Source organism: Notechis scutatus, chromosome 12 (assembly GCF_049901735.1).
Source record: "Notechis scutatus isolate UNSWTSFEM ecotype Mainland chromosome 12, rNotScu1.2, whole genome shotgun sequence".
NCBI classification, from domain to species: domain Eukaryota; kingdom Metazoa; phylum Chordata; class Lepidosauria; order Squamata; family Elapidae; genus Notechis; species Notechis scutatus.
This window is the reverse complement of record NC_142020.1, coordinates 15941089-15959884: the sequence shown is the minus strand read 5'-3', so window position 1 is coordinate 15959884 and position 18796 is coordinate 15941089. Positions and strand designations below refer to the sequence as shown.

Here is an 18796-nt window from a genome sequence, read left to right as displayed (position 1 = left end):
TTTCCAAAGCATTTTGGAGAAAAATAAGGACAGTTGAAAATGAGCCTGAGAAACTTGGAAAGCCTTTATAGCAAATGAAAAAAAGGCGCCACCCACTTGAAACCAGTTGGAAATAGGTATTCAACCGTAAACTTAGTTTTTGAAGCCTCAGCCATCTGTGTTTATTTTTCTGGCGCTGGATTTACACTGGAAAACTCTGAACATCAGTGGTCCCCAACCACTGGGCACCGGACCGGTACCGGTCCGTGGAGCATTTTTTACCGGGCCGCAAAGAAGTGGGCGCCGCCATCTTGTTTCGATGGCGCTTGAGAAAGTGCTTCCGGGTGAGCTTGTCGGTCGTCGGTTGGAAAGCGGCATTTGGGTGCTGAATCCTTGCGCCTTAGTTTCGTCGAGGGGGGGGGGCGGCTTCGAACGAAGAGCCGTCCTGATGGCGGTGGAGTCTCGCGTTAGGAGGAGATTAAGAAAGAGCCCGAAAAGCCCATCGACAAAGGTACAAAGGAGGAGTTGAAGGTGGCGGGGAGAAGCGGGGGACGGCTGGCTGGCCGGTCGCTCGGCTCGCCTTGCCTTGGTCATGCGTGCTGATGCTGGTACCGGTCCGTGGATCATTTTGTGATGCCGGTACCGGGCCGTGGGACAAAAAAGGTTGGGGGCCACTGCTGAACATGGGATCACTTTTAGCGGCTTTCTGACAAGCGAAAACAATGGAGATTCATTGAACAAGCATACAACGAACTGAAAAACCGCCAGCAGGAAAGGTTGTAAAATGGGACAAAACTCAACTGTCTCACCTAGCAACCGAAAATTTGGGCTCAATTGTGGTCATAAGTGGAGAGAGAGAGAGAGAGAGAAAGAGAGAGAGAGAGAAGAGAGAGAGAGAGAGAGAGAAAGAAGAGAGAGAGAGGGAGAGAGGAGAGAGAGAGAGAGAGAGGAGAGAGAGAGAGAGAGAGAGAGAGAGAGAGAGAGAGAGAGAGAGGAGAGAGAGAGAGAGAGAGAGAGAGAGAGAGAGAAAAGAGAGAGAGAGAGAGAGAGAGAGAGAGAGAGAGAGAGAGAGAGAGAGAGAGAGAGAGAGAGAGAGAGAGAGAGAGAGAGAGAGAGAGAGAGAGAGAGAGAGAGAGAGAGAGAGAGAGAGAGAGAGAGGGAGAGAGAGAGAGAGAGAGAGAGAGGAGAGAGAGAGAGGGAGAGAGAGAGAGAGAGAGAGAGAGAGAGAGAGAGAGAAGAGAGAGAGAGAGAGAGAGAGAGAGAGAGAGAGAGAGGAGAGAGAGAGAGAGAGAGAGAGAGAGAGAGAGAGAGAGAGAGAGAGAGAGAGAGAGAGAGAGAGAGAGAGAGAGAGAGAGAGAGAGAGAAAAGAGAGAGAGAGAGAGAGAGAGAGAGAGAGAGAGAGAGAGAGAGAGAGAGCCAAAGGTGCTTTTTTCCAAGAGGCAGCTGGACTTTCTGGTTTTCCTTCGAAGACATTTCACTTCTCATCCAAGCAGCTTCTTCAGCTCTGACTGGATGGTGGGGAACGGAAGGATTTATACTCCTTGCAGACAGCCGGTCATTTGCATCCTTTTTAGAGGATTGTTGAGGCCACCTGGAGGTTTTTCTGTGTCCTGAATGGTGCAAATGGGTGTGGAACTTTCTTGGCCGCAGGATGTTTTCTGCAGATGTTTTCATGCAAATGGGTGCGGAGAAGGCTCCACCGCCATTTGCACCGCTCAGGCAACCCTGAGGACACGGACAAACCTCCAAGTGGCCTCAACGACCCTCTAAAAGGATGCAAATGACCGGCTGTCTGTAAGGAATAGAAATCCTTCCGTTTCCCACCCTCCAGTCAGCGCTGAAGAAGCTTCTTGGATGAGAAGCGAAACGTCTTCAAACCAAAGCCAGAAAGTCCAGTTGCCTCTTAGAAAAAAGCCCCTTTGAGACAACCATGACCTGGAGGACTGAGAATCTCCATAGACATGAGAGTTTAGCGTTGGGCATTTCTGCAGGCCTAAGATTGGTGGGCCTCCTTGTAGAAAGGATGCTAAGTTCAGTGGACCTTTGGTTTGGATCCATCAAAAATGGTCTTTTTTTCTATCCTTCCCTTCCTGTCCGCTCACCTGTTGGTCTCTCCTTTCCTCAAATCCCTCAGCAGGGGGCGCTAAAGGAGCAATGTAATTCGGCCGCGTGATACCTAGCCAGAGTCCATTCATCCTTCCCAGCCCAGACCCTTAATGACAATGACAAAGCTGTCTTTTCTTGTTTGGTTACCCCCCCCCCCCGCCCCCCGCCCTGATTTATCTCTCAAAAATAAGCATTTGGAACTTAGCTCTGCCAGGGATCCAGCACCTTCCAGGTGGGTTTCTGGGATGAGTTGAGGGTAGGACAGTTTTGCAAAGGCCCTTTGAAGAGTCCTTTCCCTCTTGGGAGCCAATCCCGCCTTTGCCACAAAATCCTTCTCCCTTGAGACCCTCTTCCAAGAAGGAAACTCAAGAGGCAGAACCTCAATGCCTGATTTCATCATCCCGAGGACCCCCGAAAGTGCTTTCTCCAAAAGGCAGCTGGACTTTCTTGGGTTTTGTCTTTGAAAACGTTTCGCTTCTCATCCAGGAAGCTTCTTCAGTTCTGCTTGGATCAAGTAATCGGGGTGCATGAACCAAAAGATGCTTCTTGGATAGGAAGCGAAATGTTTTCAAGAGCGGGGAAAAAAAAACCAAGTCTTAGTGCCTTTTGGGGGGGAAAAAACACCTTTGGGACCACCGTGACTTGGATGATGGAGAATCTAGCCGTTCATCCAGAGGGCTTTTCAAAACTGTTGCAAAAATGCAGCCCTTGTGGTTAAAACCCAGGCTTTAGAGTTGTGACTTACGGACAAGCTTTGGGGATTGGGGTCGTGGGGGGAGAGAGCGGGGGGATGGAAATGAGTCTGGTCAGATGAGAGGTCACCTTGGGCCTCCCCTGCTTTGCTGAAGCCTGCTGGCTGGCCCAGCTGCAAGGGTGGCTTACCTTATCGGCTTCCAAATTCATAACACCTCCCTCTGCCAGAGGAAAGCAATTAGGCGAAATGGCTTCCTTATTATGGAGGAACGGAGAGTTTAAACCCTGCAGCCAATACACCGGCCTGGGTTTCATGAGGCTGAGGCGCTCCTGGCTGCCTTTTACCTTCCTACCTGGCTCTGAAGATTATGCCTCCTGTTTTAAAGCCTCCACCCCCCACCCCCCACCGATCAAATCCCCCTGATAAGGAATTCATCTCTTTAAAAGCGTTGACCTGACTTGGCAGAAATCCCATCTCTCGCTCTCCGGTCTTCCTTTATTTTCTTTTTCTTTTTTAATCTAAGAAGAGTCTTGGGAGTCTAACCTCTTCTGAAAAGCAGACGGGGTCCTCGTTTAGCGACCGCAGTGGCAACTTGGTTGTGAAGCGAAGCTAAATGGAACTTTTGACGCGGCTTATAATCTTCTTTCAGCTTCCTCTTTTGCTTTGCAAAGATTAAAAAAAAAAATGCAAGGACTGGCTGGAAGGTGACGTTTTTCACCCACCCCGTCATCCCTTCGAAGGGTCACTAAAGGAAGCAGGCACTAAACGAGGACTGTTTTTTTTAAATTTTTGTTTATCAGACTTAGAAACCACTGGTACAATAAAAGCTCACTTGGGTGTGGAAGGAAGGAAGAAATGAAACACTCTGTTGTTGTTTTTTCAAGTCTTTCATACCTTCTGCCTTAAGGACAGTGAACGCTTTAGAAGTTAGCTCCTCATCCTGTGGCTAGGCTGTTTTGGGTGACTTTCTGGGAGTTGTGCAAAGCTCAAGAACCCTCGTGTGTAAATCCACACCAAGAAGAGCAAAAAGAATGGTCTTTTCCCCTTTTTTTTTTAAAGTTAAAAAATGGACACTGCTGGGAAGCAGAATCTTTCTTTTCTCTGCATTTCCTTTGGCAGCTGAGCTTCTCTTTTGAGATGCATTGTCCTGTTCACAAGACCCAAACTGCCCCCTTTGCCAATCCTGCAGCATCTTTTTTGGGGTGTGTGCGTGTGTGTGTGTGTGTGTGTGTGCATAATTCTAGCAAAAAGAAAAATTGTACGGCTGGAAAAAAACACACCCAGCTGCACTTTCTCCCCAGGGAAAGCTGATGCCATGCAGCAAGTCATGGCATGAACTTGGCCAACAGTTGGCAGCAAGTTTGAGTCTTGTTTAAGCTGCCTAATTAACTTGTGGGGCTAATTGGTGGGAGGGGGGGAAAGGGGGGGGGTCATGGACAATCGCCCAGCCTTCTTCCCTCACTGTGGAGGCACCTTGAATGTTCCAGCACCATCCAGCCACATGTAGGGCAGCTCCTAAAGAGGCTCATTAGAGCTTGCATGCAAATAGGATTCTCTTAATTGCTGGCTTGTACAGAGTAATTAGCAGGGTGTTCTCCCTCCCCTCCCTCCCTCCCTTTTGTTCTGTTCTCCTGCTTTGCGGTTGCTCCTGCCTTACCCCCCCCCTTTGCGGTTTCTGCTGGGATTAAAAATCACCTCCCACTTCCCAGTTTTCCCCCCTTCTCTTGCTGGCCGCGGGGCAAGGCTGGAGGGAGGGGGCAGAGGGTCATTTGCCAACTTTAGGGCATGTTGGCATCTCCCTTTTTGCAAGGAAAGTGCAAGCATTCACACACAGGATTTGCTCTGGGCAGGGCTTCAGGATTGGACTTTATTTGGGGGGGCTCCCCTTTCCTTCCCTCTCCTCCCCCTCTCTTTTCCCCCGACTTTTCCTTCCTTCCCTTCCTTTCTCTCCCCTCCCTTCCTCTCCTTTTCCTTCCTTTCTTCCTTCCTCCTTCCCTTCCTCCTCCCTTGTTTTCCTCCCTTCTTTCTTTCTTTCTTTCTTTCTTTCTTTCTTTCTTTCTTTCTTTCTTTCTTTCTTTCTTTCTTTCTTTCTTTCTTTCTTTCTTTCTTTCTTTCTTTCTTTCTTTCTTTCTTTCTTTCTTTCTTTCTTTCTTTCTTTCTTTCTTTCTTTCTTTCTTTCTCTGGGCTCATCCATCAGGAAACAACACACGAGCCTCTCTAGAGGCATCACGGTTGCTAGGCTCACATTGTCCCTGGCAGAAGTGGTACATGGCTGGGGGGCATCTAAGGACTCCCGCCAGAAAGAAATGCCCTGCCCCCTGCCATATATTTGCCGTAAGCTGGAGATAAAAATGGAACAGCATAAAATAGAAGCGGAGACAGGTTTCAGAAGTGAGGTTGGTCCCCATTAAAATGCAAGGCCTTGGGGGGGAGAAAATCCGTCCAGCTGCATGAGCAGAAACCGTATATCCCTGCCTGGGAACAAACACTCCATATGGATGAATGGATCGGCTGGTGGGCGTCTCTCCAGCCAGTTCAGTTGATCCTGGTAGGCAGGTTGGCCAAGAAGGGCTGCGGGGAGCCTCCCGCGTGGGCCGAGCAGAAATGCATCCGAGTCATGGCGCCCTTCAAAATGCAAAAGGCCCATGAGAGGCCAGGACAGTCCTCGACATACGACCAACAATTGAGCCCAAGGGTTCTGCTGCTAAGCCAGGGGCTTGTTCAGTGGCTTTGGTTCCATTTTATGACCTTTCCACAGCTGTTAAGTGAAACCCTTTGGTTGTTAAGTGAAACTGGTTTCCCCATTGACTTTGCCTGTCAGAAGGGGGTGTCACGTGCCCCCACACCTGTCATAAATAGGAGCCACCTGCCAAGCGTCTGAATTTTGATCCCGGGGATGCTGCAACGGTCATAAGTCGGAAAAACGGTCATAAGTCACTTTTGTCACTTCGAAGGGTCACTAAATGAAGTGTTGTAACTCAAGGCCTGCCTGCATCCCACAGAGTTTCATTTTTATGCCTCCTTTTTTCAACATCTTTATGAAACTAACGAGACAAACGGATCCACCGATGTTTGTCATCTAACAATGGGCAGTTGCCCCATCTCTCATCCGGCATCCTTGGGGAAGGCTCTGGAAATTCTGAATCGGCGCTGAGAGTCGGTGACGGAAGGCCTATCCATCAAAATTAAACTCCAGGCCGAATGGAGGTACTATTGATTAACGGAATTACGAATCCACCGATGAGGCTGTATTTCCTGTCAGGAGATGGCGTTAGTAATTTGGGATCTTTCCAAGCTTTTCTTCCCTTGCAGAGACCTTGGATGTTGCAAAAGGGCTTTGTTACGTGGTCATTCGTCCAGCTGGTTCTTTGATGTCTTTTTTAAATTATTATTATTTGTCTGTTCAGGTCGCGAGATGGGAGCACAGGAACCGGTCGCTCACACGCATCTTCGGTTCTCCTTACACAGCCTGCTACTTCCTGGGAGTTGTCATCATCTTGCTCAACTTTCTGCGGAGTCACTGGTGAGTCTCACCTTTGTTTGATAGGCCTTTGGTGAAAGTTGGAGGGAAGCACCTCCTTCAAATGGCTGGTTGGCTTCCTCCCCAAAACCACCACAACACAAGAGCACACAACAGATATAAACTTAATGTAAACCACTCCAAACTCGATTGCAGGAAGTACGATTTCAGCAACAGAGTGGTCAATGTCTGGAGCTCACTACCTGATTCTGTTGTCACCTGCTCAAACCCCCCCGCTCCTTTACCCTCAAACTAACCCTCTGTTGCAGGGGTCTCCAACCTTGGCCACTTTAAGCCTGGCGGACTTCAACTCCCAGCTTTGCTGGCTGGGGAATTCTGGGAGTTGAAGCCCTCCAGGCTTAAAGTGGCCAAGGTTGGAGACCCCTGCTCTATTGACCTCACCCCATTGCTAAGAGGTCTGTAAGGGGCGTACATAAGTGCACCATCGTGCCTACCATCCCTGTCCTATTGTCCCCAATGATTAGTTCCTCTTTTTTATATTTAAACTGAGATTTATTCTTGTTTCAATTATATTGCAAGCATTTGGCTAAATAAATAAATGAAATGAAATAAGCTTGGAAAGGTTGGAGGAGACTTTCGTGCATTCGTTTGCAAATGAAGCAGCGCTCAAGTGCAGAAGCCTTTTCCTCCCTTTAGAAAGCCAACAGGGAAGTCGAGCTAATGCAGATGTCTCTTCAAGCCCAATTGCTTGGCCTCCTTGCTGGAGGAAAAAGATCGCCTTGCCTGGGCTCTGTGGAGCTCCTTGTGAGGGTAAACGTAAGAATTTTGTGCATGATCTGGGATCTAGACCTGAAGGGGGAAACGGTAGCGTCTGATGGAGTCCAATCCTAGGAAGAGAGGTTCGTATAAGGAAGGAACACCAAATAACTCAAGTCAAAAGTTCAAATTCCGTATCAAAGTCAAGGCAAATGTCAGCAGGACCTTGGACAGTTCCCAAAAAATTTGAATCTCCTGTCTCCTCCCTTCAGTTTTGACTAGATTTATATTCTACTTTTACTCCTGATGTCAGCATTCCAGCAAACCCCCACTCCAGCCAATAACTCCAAGACAGACATCTCTCAAAAGTTCCTTTTATTTGGATAGTAAGTGGCACAACTGTGGAATCCCGAATCTTAAAGTTCCGGGCTTCCTTACAATAAAGTAAAAACTACAAATCCATCCCCTGCACCCAGCGTCGCATCGCATGGCCCAATCACCATCTGTCCCAAAGTAAGACTTCCTTTTCACTATGTGCAACACGACCTGACCTTGAATCAGGAAAAGAATGTTATTACGTCTAACTAGAATTACTCCAATGAATTCCCCCCTCCCACTTTCCCAGGTTCAGTTGTGGCAGCGTGGGAGCATCGGATCTCAATACGACTTCCAAAGCTGACACCTGCACCTCAAGGTGCCTACAAAACATCCATCCTCCAATGTGTCCCATCTACAGACTTGTGAGATGGGTTGGGTTGAGTGTGGCCTGCCCCAAGTCACCCAGTGAGCTTCCATGACCCATAACCTCAGTCTCCCCTAGTTGAACACTGACATCGGTCACTCTATCTCTATAGGAACTGAAGCCCATTGTCCAGCTTTGAGTTAATGTCTTTCCACCAATGGACATGAGTAGACTGGTCCTCACTTGATTTTAGAGCTCTTGATGACCACAAAGTTGGGGGAGATAGATTATGCTGGAGGTCCTCCTCCTCTTGAAAAATCAATGAGAAACCATCTCCAGCTAAATATCACCATTCCAGTCAACCTTCCCCTGCTGGAGGAGACCTCCAAATGTATGTTGGACCAAGGCTGGTTTGGGGATCCAAGGCTCTGATCTCATTTAAGGCAGCATCGTCAACTTGATGCTCTCCAAATGACCATGAGATTGTAATGGAACCCAACAGCATGGCACCCGGTGGGGGAAAATCACCCCCTACTATTCCTATCCCTTGTGGGTCTACCTTATCACTAGGTACCACAAGGAGGTATCTCAGTTCCAGCCTCTTTTCCCCCCCATTTTCAAGAAGGAAAGGAAAACACGGTGCCTGCCCAGTTTCATTTTCAGAGTTTAGCGACTCTTCATGTTTACAGAAGCACGGAGGATTATCTGTGCATTTAATTCTCAGGTCATTTCAACTCTCTTATCTCGGATAAGGCAAGATAATGCTTTTCCCTCCCCACTCAGACCTGCTCTCTGTAATCCAGCATGAATGATGTACTGTACATTATGATAATGTGTCCTTAGATGTTCTCGTTGCAAGGAAGGTAATCTAAGAAGGCGGACTGACTTTCCGAGAGCTTCCTCCGTATCCACAACAGCTCCAAAGGTCCGCTCTGTCCTGGATTCAAGGCCGAGGGGGATACAGCATTAAATCCAAAGTGAGGACCAGCTAAACCTAAATCCTCTCTTTCCTTTGCCCCCCCAACCAACATCCTCTGGGGTCATGAATTATTCCAGGGGACCAAGGAAAAAGGACACAGAATCCAGCTTTTGAGTCCTGAGCCTGGTGATGGCAAAGGGAATCTCGGACTTAAGCTTGCTTTGCGTGTTTGAAGGTTTTTAAATCTTCCTTGGGCATTGCTCAAGAGCCGGAATAAATGATGTACAAGAAAATCTTCTACAAAAGTTGAAAACAAATTGCAGACTCACCCTCTCTAAACCGCCCCATGGGGAGTGACTGATCTGCTAATAACCATCGTGTTTAATGATGCTTTAAATGATAGCTACAAAAAAAAATAAATCATAAAATTGAGCCAGTTATGTGGGTGACGCGTTTTATGTCCCTAATGGACAGTCTGCATTCTGGTCATAAGTTAAGGAACACCAGTAAATGTGTGTTCTGTGGAAGGCCAGAATGCTTTCCCTGAACTTTGAAAAGCAGAAAAGGGCACGACACAAAGGATCCACCCATTTAGCCCAGAAGCTCTTGAGCTGGAGCTCCTCGAAGTGAAGGTGGCGAGTTTGCCAGCAAAGCTTTTCAAGAGCTGCGTCCCTCACCTGGGGGCAGAACTCAGCCAAGCTCCAAAACTCAATTATTAGCTCCAAAGGGTCACTCAGTGATTTGCTGCTGTATAAGGTACGAGTCATTTCTAAGAAGAAGAGTGAACCAGGGAAGGAAATCTGCACTTGAGCAGCCTTGAGAACTTTCCCCCCCGTTTTTCTCTCTCTCTCTCTATCCATCTATCACCTATCCATCTCTCTCTCTCTCTCTCTCTCTCCCTCCCTCCCTCTCCCTAACTATCTATCTATTTATCTATCTGTCTATCATCTATCTATATCATCTATAACTCTCTCTCTCTCTCTCTCTCTATCTATCTATCTATCTATCTATCTGTCATCTCTATCTGTCTATCATCTATCTATATCATCTATAACTCTCTCTCTCTCTCTCTCTCTCTCTATCTATCTATCTATCTATCTGTCATCTCTGTCTATCGTCTATCTATATCACCTGCCTATGTCTGTCTGTCTGTCTATATCTATCTATCTCATTACACATCAAATGAACTTATTAAACAGGCTGAGTGGGAGGAGGACACCACAAGTTTTCAAGAGAGGCTGTTCTTTTGTGGGGGAGGGGGAAACTCCACTCTTGAAGCTCTTTCCCATCTGGGAAGACCTCTGTCTCAGGTGTGCAAGGATGAAGGGCAGGTGACAATGGAGCAGGCAGGTTTTTCAGTCCCCCTAAGGGCACAAGACCCAAGCGATGTAGTATTTAACGGACTGCGAGGTGTGGCTCTTCTCCCAAAAGTATTCAAGGGCAGCCCCGCAAGTTGCACAGTACAGTAGTCTAACTTGAATTTAACCAGGCTACAGATAACAGGAACTCTTAAATCGCTCCTCAGCAAGAGTTTGATCGACTCTAGCAGCACAAGAGGAATGTAACTTACAAGTTTTTAAGCACGGTTGTTTGGTTGGCGTTCTCCTTATCCTCTGACCAAAATGGGCATGCTTAAAGTTGCACGGCTCTTGGCTAATGCTGGGCACATAGGTTGCTTCCAAGCAGCTCTCCCTCCCTCCCTCCCTCCGATCTAACAGGGCATGAAGTCAGCAGAGGGAGACAGCCATCTGTAAAGTGGGTTTATATTAACTGTGAACCAAGGCTGATCGATCGATCGCTCCGAGTAGGATGCCATGAACCCAATTGGCTCCAGATGCCAAACCGATGACATGAACTCCGGAAAGTGGCGTTGGCCAGAGATATGAACGCTTGAAAGGTTTATTTATCAATAGTGAGGGCGACTGGGTAACGGGAGGGATCTCCGAGTTCACATGTTAGGCAAACAAACCTCTGTTTAGGAAACCATCAATCTTGTCTCCGGGAGAAGACGGCCCATTAGCACGAGCAAACACTTTCGGCTGGCATGAAAACACAGGTATCTCAACTCGGGTGGCTAATGGAAGCCCCATCCTTGTTTGCAGAAGAGTTGAACCATGAGTGAGCATGGGAGTCCAGAGTGAAAGGAAGATGGCAGGCCCCTGGCCACGTGTCCCAAAAGCTCCGTTGCTGTTTGTCAAGTGGTCATTTAATCAACTTGCTCATCGTTGTTTAACCGGCTGAGGGGCCGGTTCGAAAGCGTGGGAAGAAGGGAAGGAGAACCAGCGGGTGTCCCCTGAAGCTGGTGGGTTGTCAGAACTGGGGCACTGGGAAAGGTCCCTTCTCTTCAAATGCTGTGTTGCAATTTTTCTAATTAAAAACCCAAGCGATCGCGTAGTATCGTTTTTTCCTCTCCTTTTCCCCTTTATTGTACACTTGTTTCAGGCGTCAGGTGAAATAGGTTGGAGTCCAAGAAAAAGGAAGTCACGGTCTGTAGCTCTGACGGATACATTTAGTGAAAGAAGTAAGGAAGTCGTTATCATTAAAAAAAAAAACGTATTTATCAAAATATAAAATACAGAAACGCAAAGCAAAATGAAAATAATGGGAAAGTAAGGGAGGGAAAGGGCAGAGGAAAGAAAAGTATGGAGTCTTTTTGGTGCAGTAGAATAAGATATCAACGTGAAAGCTCAACTTTTTACTTTTATATAACAATATTTACTAGCCATTTTTATAAGGCCTATCTTATCAGTAAGAATCAGAAATAGGAAAGTCATTATGAAAGACTTCTGCTAACTATCAAACACAAGCCCAGTTTATAGTGACATCAAATTCAATTCTACACCATTTCCTCCCAGGTTGCAAGTTTTTCACAAAGGGCAGTTTCTACCTGTTCCTTGGGGGGCTGTTTGCTTCTCATCTTGCCAGAAAGAGCCCCCTCCCCCCAGCCACCAAAAACCCACCTCATGTGCTCATTCACCCAATATTTGTTTTCCTTCCGGGGTGGGATAAGTGCAGCACGAAACACCTGAGTTTGGTGTTAGTGTCAGTCTGCTGCGCTTGGAGAGGGAGAGAGACAGAAAGAAAACAAGCCATTTGCACTTAGCAAACTAAAAACAGAGCAGGAAATTGAGTTTTCTGTTTGCCAGGGCAAAGACGCTCGTTCTAAAAATGCTTCTTCTGGACTTTTTGCTGAAAAAAAAGAGAAAAAAACAAACGATTTATGGGTTTGAAGATTAGAAAGGATCGCTTATGGAAAGAAGGAAATTACAATGTAAGTTTAGAGAGAAAACATTTGAGATTGGAAGCCCTTCCTTCCTTCTTCTTTTCTTTCTTTCTTTTCTTTCTTTCTAGTTCTATTTCATTTCTTACTTATTCACTCTTCTATCTTACTGTCTTGTTTTTATCTTTCAGTAAAAGTTTTAGGCACGTCAAGCATTTGTAATTAACGGAGTCTCCTTTCCTTCAGCCTGCAAAGCCTCAGAAAGACTTCCGTTGTCATGTCAACAATCTTTCTTTGTCATCTCTTGCAGCTTCAGTGAAGCAATGAAGAGTCAGCCCAAGCTGCCACTGCTGGATTGTCTTTTGGGGTACTATGCCAGTGTGACCCTCATAGTAGTGGGCATTCTGTTGGTGACCTCCAGTTTCATCGCACTGGGCTTTATTGGGACATTTTTAGGTAAGGTCAACCTGATTGTAGCTTGATGCCAACATTCGCCAACAAGATTCTCCTAGGTTGATACAGACAGACCACATTCTCCAAGTTGCCCAAAGTCAAAACTGGTTGACTATGGGGACTTCTACAAGGGACATCCAAGATATCAAAATGGCAGCTCCTTTGTCCTGGATGGCTCTGGATACACCACTGTTTTTACTTTTGTCTCTTTCTGCCACAATATATAATATTGAAGTTGGAGGTTTTGGGAAGTCAGTCCAAGATTGTTCAGTGGGACAATGGCTCTTCGTGAGTTCATAGATATGTTTGCATCACTTTCTTGATGATACGGAGGTGACTTTAGAAACATAGAATTGTAGAGTAGGAGGGGGGAACCTTCTGCTCCAGCCTTAACCCCTTGAAGATGGGTGGGCTTCCAACTCCCAGAATTTCCCAGCCAGGCCAGGGAAAGAAAGACTAGAACACAATCTTTCCAGCAGCCAACACCCTGATAAGCATGGATTAACACCAGACAAACAATAAAGCAGAAAACAATACCCTACGCAAGAAACTACCAGTAAGAAAAGCCACATCTCCACCAACACTGGCAGTATACCCATCATAAAGGTTCATTTTGGGGCCTCCCTGGGGCCCAGGAAGGCCAGAAATGGAGGGGGTGGGGGAGCTGCTCCCTCCCTCCATTTTTTTGCCTTCCTGGGCCTCAGGGGAGCCTCCTGGGTGAAGCAGTAAGTAAGCGAGAGGAATGCCGGCACAGCTGATCTTAGGAACAGCTGATTGTCGGGAGTGGAAAAAAAAGAAGTACCTTAAGGAGTGACTGGGCGGGTGAGCATCGGGCGGGTGGGGGGGGGCAAGCAAGTGAGCAGTGACCACGGCGGGGGCGTGGCCAGCCAGAAGTTACTACCGGTTCGGCGACCCACGCCAAATCCTTGCTACCAGTTCATTTGAACCGGTGAGAACCGGCTGAATACCACCACGGCTCTCCTCCCCCTCCCCATTTTGTTGTGCAATTGCTAGAACAGAGAGTTGGCTCTCTCCGATTCGGCAATCCGGGACGGCGCGTTTAAATAATCTGTGGGTTTAAATAATGAGATGGTTATTTTCCTGGGAGCCTCCAATATAGGCTACGGGGTTAGATTGGCACAGAATGATTCACTCTTGCTTGAACAACGGCTCGGTGGCCTTCCCATTTCCTTCACAGTAGGGGCGGTTTCTCCACCGTACTTGGCTGGCCCCATTTTCTTCCTTTGTGTCTGCGTGTGTGAATATGTAAGCAGCCGGAGAACTGCTTGACCGACATTTTAATCCAAGATCCAGGCCATAGTGGAGGGGGGGGGGGGCATAGCTGTTGCTAGAATCCTGGAGGGGGTGGTGTAGCTGTCTCTAGCATCTCGATTTTTGGAGAGATGGTTGCTGACTTGATTTCCCCGAGGGTTGTACTCTTTGATGTAGTGGGAAAGGAAGCTGTATCTTGTGAGCGAAGGTCTCTTCAAGTTGTGTCATTCTTCATCTCCTAGGAATTCAGTCCAGTAAGGTTTATGACACGGAGACTTAAACAGTTTCCGGTATCAGTTAGAGAGGGAATTTAACGGAGGAGGAGGAGGAGGAGGAGGAGGAAAGTGCTTTGTACCACATTTCCTCTGGAGAGACCGGAGCAGCTGCCTCAGACCATGGCCCCATTCAGGGTTTCTCAACCTTGGCAACTCGCAAGTTGTGTGGGCTTTGATTCCCAGAATTCCTCGGCCAGCATCCATGGACTTCAACTCCCAGAATTCCCAGCCAGCTGGAGACTTGGGCCATGCAGGTTGACTGAGGAGTTGAGGTCCATGCATGCTGGCTGGGGAATTCTGGGAGTTGAAGTCCATCACTCTTAAAGTTGCCAAGGTTGAAAAACACAGGCCCAGTGGATCCACTCTTCTGGTCCCACAAGCAAGGCTGGCTGAGGAATTCTGGGAGTTGAAGTCCACAGGTCTTCAAAGTTGCCAAGGTTGGAGACCTCTGGACCTTGACCTGGACCAGATCAGAACCTCTTGGACCCTCCAGGAGTGTCTGTTAAGGGCCAACTGCTCTGCCTGGCTTGTCTTCTGTCAAGGCATCCAAGTGATATCCTGCATGACATTCTGTAGCGGGAAGTTCTGGTGTGGCAATGCTTACTTGAGAACACTTGAGGCCATCTAACTGTGTCCCTCAGAAATTACCAGCCACTGCTTCTCTTTCCCAACCCTGGACCTTTATCGGTGCATTCTGGATCAGGATCTCACCCCCAAGAAGGAATCAACCCATTGTTTGGTATGGATTTATCATTAACCCCAAACTCCTAGGGGGTGAAATGGCCCCATACAGACCTCCTGGTACGGGGAAATAAATTTATTTTCTTCGGCAGAAACGATTTCTCTCTTGATTCTCCTGTCTCTGCCATGTCCTCTTGATTGATCCTTTGCTTCTGATTGCAAGATTCTCCCCCTTTTTTATATCCCAACCAGATATCTCCAAACCCCCTGCTTTATCTTGTTCCTTTGCGATGAATTTTGACAAATTCACAAGCTTCTGCGGCTTTTTGATTTGCCCTCCCATAAAAGGGGAAAGTAATTTTCCATCTGTCTCTTCCTCCAGATGGACCAACGCAGCTGTGTGCAATTTGGAATTGAGGGGGGGGGGAGGCAGAGAGAACAGAAAGAGAACAAAAGAACAACCCCTGCACATATAACACAAACGCAAATCCATATTAACTTTATTTCCTTGGCTTTTCGTATTCCTCGATGTAACTATGGCTAGCTTTTACTGGAATTGGGAGGAGGAAAGGAGAGGTGCGAGATTTGCAATCCGTTGGGGGAGAAGAAGCCATTCCCCAAACATAAGGTTTGTGTAGAAAGACATTGTGGGCAGAGGATCAGCCATGTCCTCATGATAAACAGGAAGGATATGGTCTCCCTCGAGAGCAAAATGCCTTTGGCTACATTGACGGCATTAGAAAGTCCCTACTGCTTTTTATGAAAAAATACGGCCCTCGTTCTTGCATCTCCTACCCTTCAGACCAGGTGATCTTCCAACATCCCTTAGGACTAGTTTGAAACGGCTGGAGACTTCAATCGATTCCATTCAGGAAAAAAAGCAACACCCAAATTCTGCCCCCTTTTTAAAGCTTAGTGAAGTCGAGTCCAGCTGGGAAGGAGGTGTATCTTTTGCCTCGGTCCACTCTCTCAATTCTTCTGTCCAGAAGGATTGTAATTTTGGAGGGAGAAGACCTGAAGACTTGTCCTCGGTTGGATGTCATGCTAAGGATAGAAGAATGTAAGCAGTGCCCTGCTGGATTGGAACTCTGGCCCATCTCATCCAGAAGTCCATTCTCAGAGAGGTCAACCAAGGAAGCCCACCAGACTCTCAGCAATGGCCTTCAGGAGCGACCCTCCTGCCCCCAAGGCTAAGACCAGCTGATCCCCAGGATCTCCATGAATTGGCCCAACTCTTCTTTGGAAGTCAGCCAAGCTGGCAGCCAGCACCGCTGAGAACCAGTCATCATCCAGCAGTCCTTCCCCCAACAGTTGACCAATCTACTGTGCAAGGAAGCCCACCAGTTTCTCAGCAGATCTCTGTGGCCTCAAAGCTGATGATCCCCAGGACTTCATGAATTGATCCAACCCTTTTAGAAACCAGCCAAGCCATAACGGTTCCCGATGGGATCATAAGTTCACACATCCCCTGTCATCCAACACAGTGTGTGTGTGTGTGGGGGGGAGGAGAGAGAGAGAGAGAGAGACCATTTGAACAAAATAAGTATACAGCAATGGAACCAAATTACTTTTGCAGGACAAAGTGAGTGTTACAGCTTCTAAATTGCTTTTTATTCAAAAACAAAATCGGGGAGGGGAGAATGTTTTTTTTTTTTTTAAAATTATGGCTCTTACCATGAGTCATCAAATACAAAGCCATTTATTTCTCTCCTGGTCCCCTTCCTTGCACTACAGTTGACACTTCTGTATAAAACCGGGCCCTTAATTGGTGGTAAGGACATGTTTCAAGCGCCAGTGAGCAGAGTGCAATAATTTATTAGTAATAGGTACCTGGGTCAGATTGGCAATTTCCACAGCTTCCTACCATGTCAAAAAGCCATTTTGGAGCTCTGGCGAAGAAAAATATCCCACCTGGCATTTCTTTTTCTCTCCCCTCTTGCCTCCCTTCTTCCCCGCCCTGATTGCCAGAGGCAGCTTAGTGGGATAATGAGATGACAAAAAAAAAAAGTTTTTATCCACCGGTATGATTGTTCAGTGTTGCCTGACAATTTCTGCAGCCGGCTGAGTCATTCTGAGCTTGTGTGATTTGTAAGTTTGTGCCAGGCTTCAAAACAACAACAACAACAACAAGGGAGACGTGCAAAGTTACTTCTAAGCAGCTTCCTTTATCGTTCCTCACCTATAGACAGAAGAAGTCTTGGTTGTGAACAATCTGAAAATGGCCCAAACAGCCGGGATGGGAAAGGACTTTTGCAGTTCCGCCGTGGTCAGCCTTCTCCAGATCTTTGAGTTGGTTGAGATCTGTTGTTGAGGTCTGTTGAGTTGGTTGGGATCATCCATGTCACCCAAAGGGGTTGCTGCAAAGAAGAGCAAAGCAGTTCCTTGATTGACTCAACCATTAATTTCTCAGATTCGGAATAATGTCAGTGTGTGCTCCCTTCAAGATCCAAGAAAGAAATACTCAGACTCCATGGGTTAGAGCAAAGTTATCCTTTTACTGGAAATCAAAGTGGAAGCTACAGATTTAATTCCGAATCTGAGGAATTGGCGCGCAGATCACATATACAAAGGAACGGAATTGTTCCCACCCCGCAAAGTCCAAATGACTCTTCCAATTAAAAGTTCTGAATATGATCATGTGGGCATCTTCAGGTGGTGATGAGCCCTCTGTCCGTTGACCTTGACATATTTTGATAAAACTTCCGCAGCTGCGCAAAAGGGGATAGAAGCTAGCCAAGAAATGGAAAGTTAAAGACAAGAATTCATATACCCCCTCCCCTTGCTACCCACAGCAAAGGAATGCAAAACACCTCCAGCTTTCTTCCCCTCCAAGTTCCCCCCCTCTCCCCGTTGCTAATGACAGCCGAAAGAGATAGCATAGCATAGCAGTAGAGAAGATGCAATAGTTAGGATGCAGAAGGTATAAGATGTGGAAGATATCTTGAGGCTGACATTTTGTCCTCTTTCCTTTCCAGGTGACTATTTTGGTATTCTCATGGAGAGGAAGGTGACTTCCTTCCCTTTCAACGTCATAGAGAATCCTATGTACTGGGGTAGCACCTCCATCTATTTCGGATGGTCCCTCATGTAAGTCTTCTTTTTCTCTTTGCTTCTTCAGCAGGCAAAGAGTTATTTTTCATTTCATTTTTGTTTTGTTTTTGCTATCCACAGCCATAAATGAAAAGAGAGTCATTGCTTGCTCCCTGCTTTGACGTAAAAGGATTGTGACTTTGCTCTTTGAGGAGATGACGGCTTTCCCCATAAAACACCCCCAAATCACAACCCAGGTGTTCATCTTAATAGAAGAACAGAATTGGAAGGGACCTTGGAGGTCTTCTAGTCCAGCCGCCTCTGCTCAAGCAGGAGAACCTATACTATTCTGGACAAACGGCTGTCTGGCCTCTTCTTAAAACCCTTCAGTGTAGCAGCACCCACAACTTCTGGTGGCAAGTTGTTCCACTGGTTGATTGTCCTCCCTGTCAGGAAGTGTCTCCTTAGTTCTAGGTTGCTTAACTTCTCGATCAGTTTCCATCCTTTGCTTCTTGTCCTGCCTTCAGGTGCTTTGAAGAATAGCTTGACTCCCTCTTCTTGGGGGCAGCCCCTGAGATATGGGAAGAGTGCTCTCATGTCTTCCCTGGTTCTTCTTTTCACTAGACTAGACATACCCAATTCCAGCAACCGTTCTTTATATGTTTTAGTCTCCAGTCCCCTAATCATCTTCGTTGCTCTTCTCTGCACTCTTTCCAGAGTCTCAGCCTTGTGGGGACCAAAACTGGATGCCGTATTCCAAGAGTGGCCTCCCCAAGGAGCGGTACTTATCAAGCGGTACTAACACCTCAAATGGTCTTGATTCTATCCCTCTGGCACCCTCTCTCGTCTTCCCTAATACCCAAGCGTTGTCCCCTGGGTGGAAGCTGCCAGCTGGGTAGGCAGAGCAGAAATGGGCCCACCATCCTTTGAAGGAATAACTCGGCTACCTGTGGAATCTGTGCAATGCTAGGAAGGGGCCTTAGATCGGGTAGGGAAGGAGATCACTAGATAGTCGCCTGACTTCAGGGGGTTCACACACCCCTTGTCAAAGCCGGGCTGGGGTGAGGCCAGGTGTTCCTCGGAGGAGAGAGAGTAAATCAGGATAGCGATGAGGCTTCAGAGCTCCAGCCTGAACGAGGCACTCACTTTTGCTCAGACACATCTCTGCCACTTTAATTGGCCACTAAGTGAGTGCTGCAATGAGCTGGCAACGGAGCTGAATGGCTCTCCGTAAAGTGGGGGTGAAAA

The 18796-nt window shown here is 47.2% G+C and overlaps 1 protein-coding gene across 15 annotated transcripts in view; it reads left to right on the top strand.

Annotated features, from left to right (window-relative positions):
• Positions 1–18796, top strand: part of PEMT (phosphatidylethanolamine N-methyltransferase) — a 36732-nt gene that overhangs the window by 6852 nt on the left and 11084 nt on the right. For 8 of the 15 annotated variants that reach the window (XR_015745194.1, XR_015745193.1, XR_015745192.1 and 5 more), the window contains exons 3-5: positions 6187–6302; positions 12148–12293; positions 17494–17605. Coding sequence is in view for 11 of the 15 variants with exons in the window: in XM_087942280.1 (XP_087798406.1) it covers positions 6187–6302; positions 12148–12293; positions 17494–17605 (374 nt within the window). In the remaining 4 variants the exon portion in view is untranslated. Of the gene's footprint in view, positions 1–6186; positions 6303–8615; positions 8676–12147; positions 12294–17493; positions 17606–18796 lie in introns of all 15 variants that reach the window. The other 7 variants (XR_015745191.1, XM_087942275.1, XM_087942274.1 and 4 more) reach the window with 1 other exon arrangement.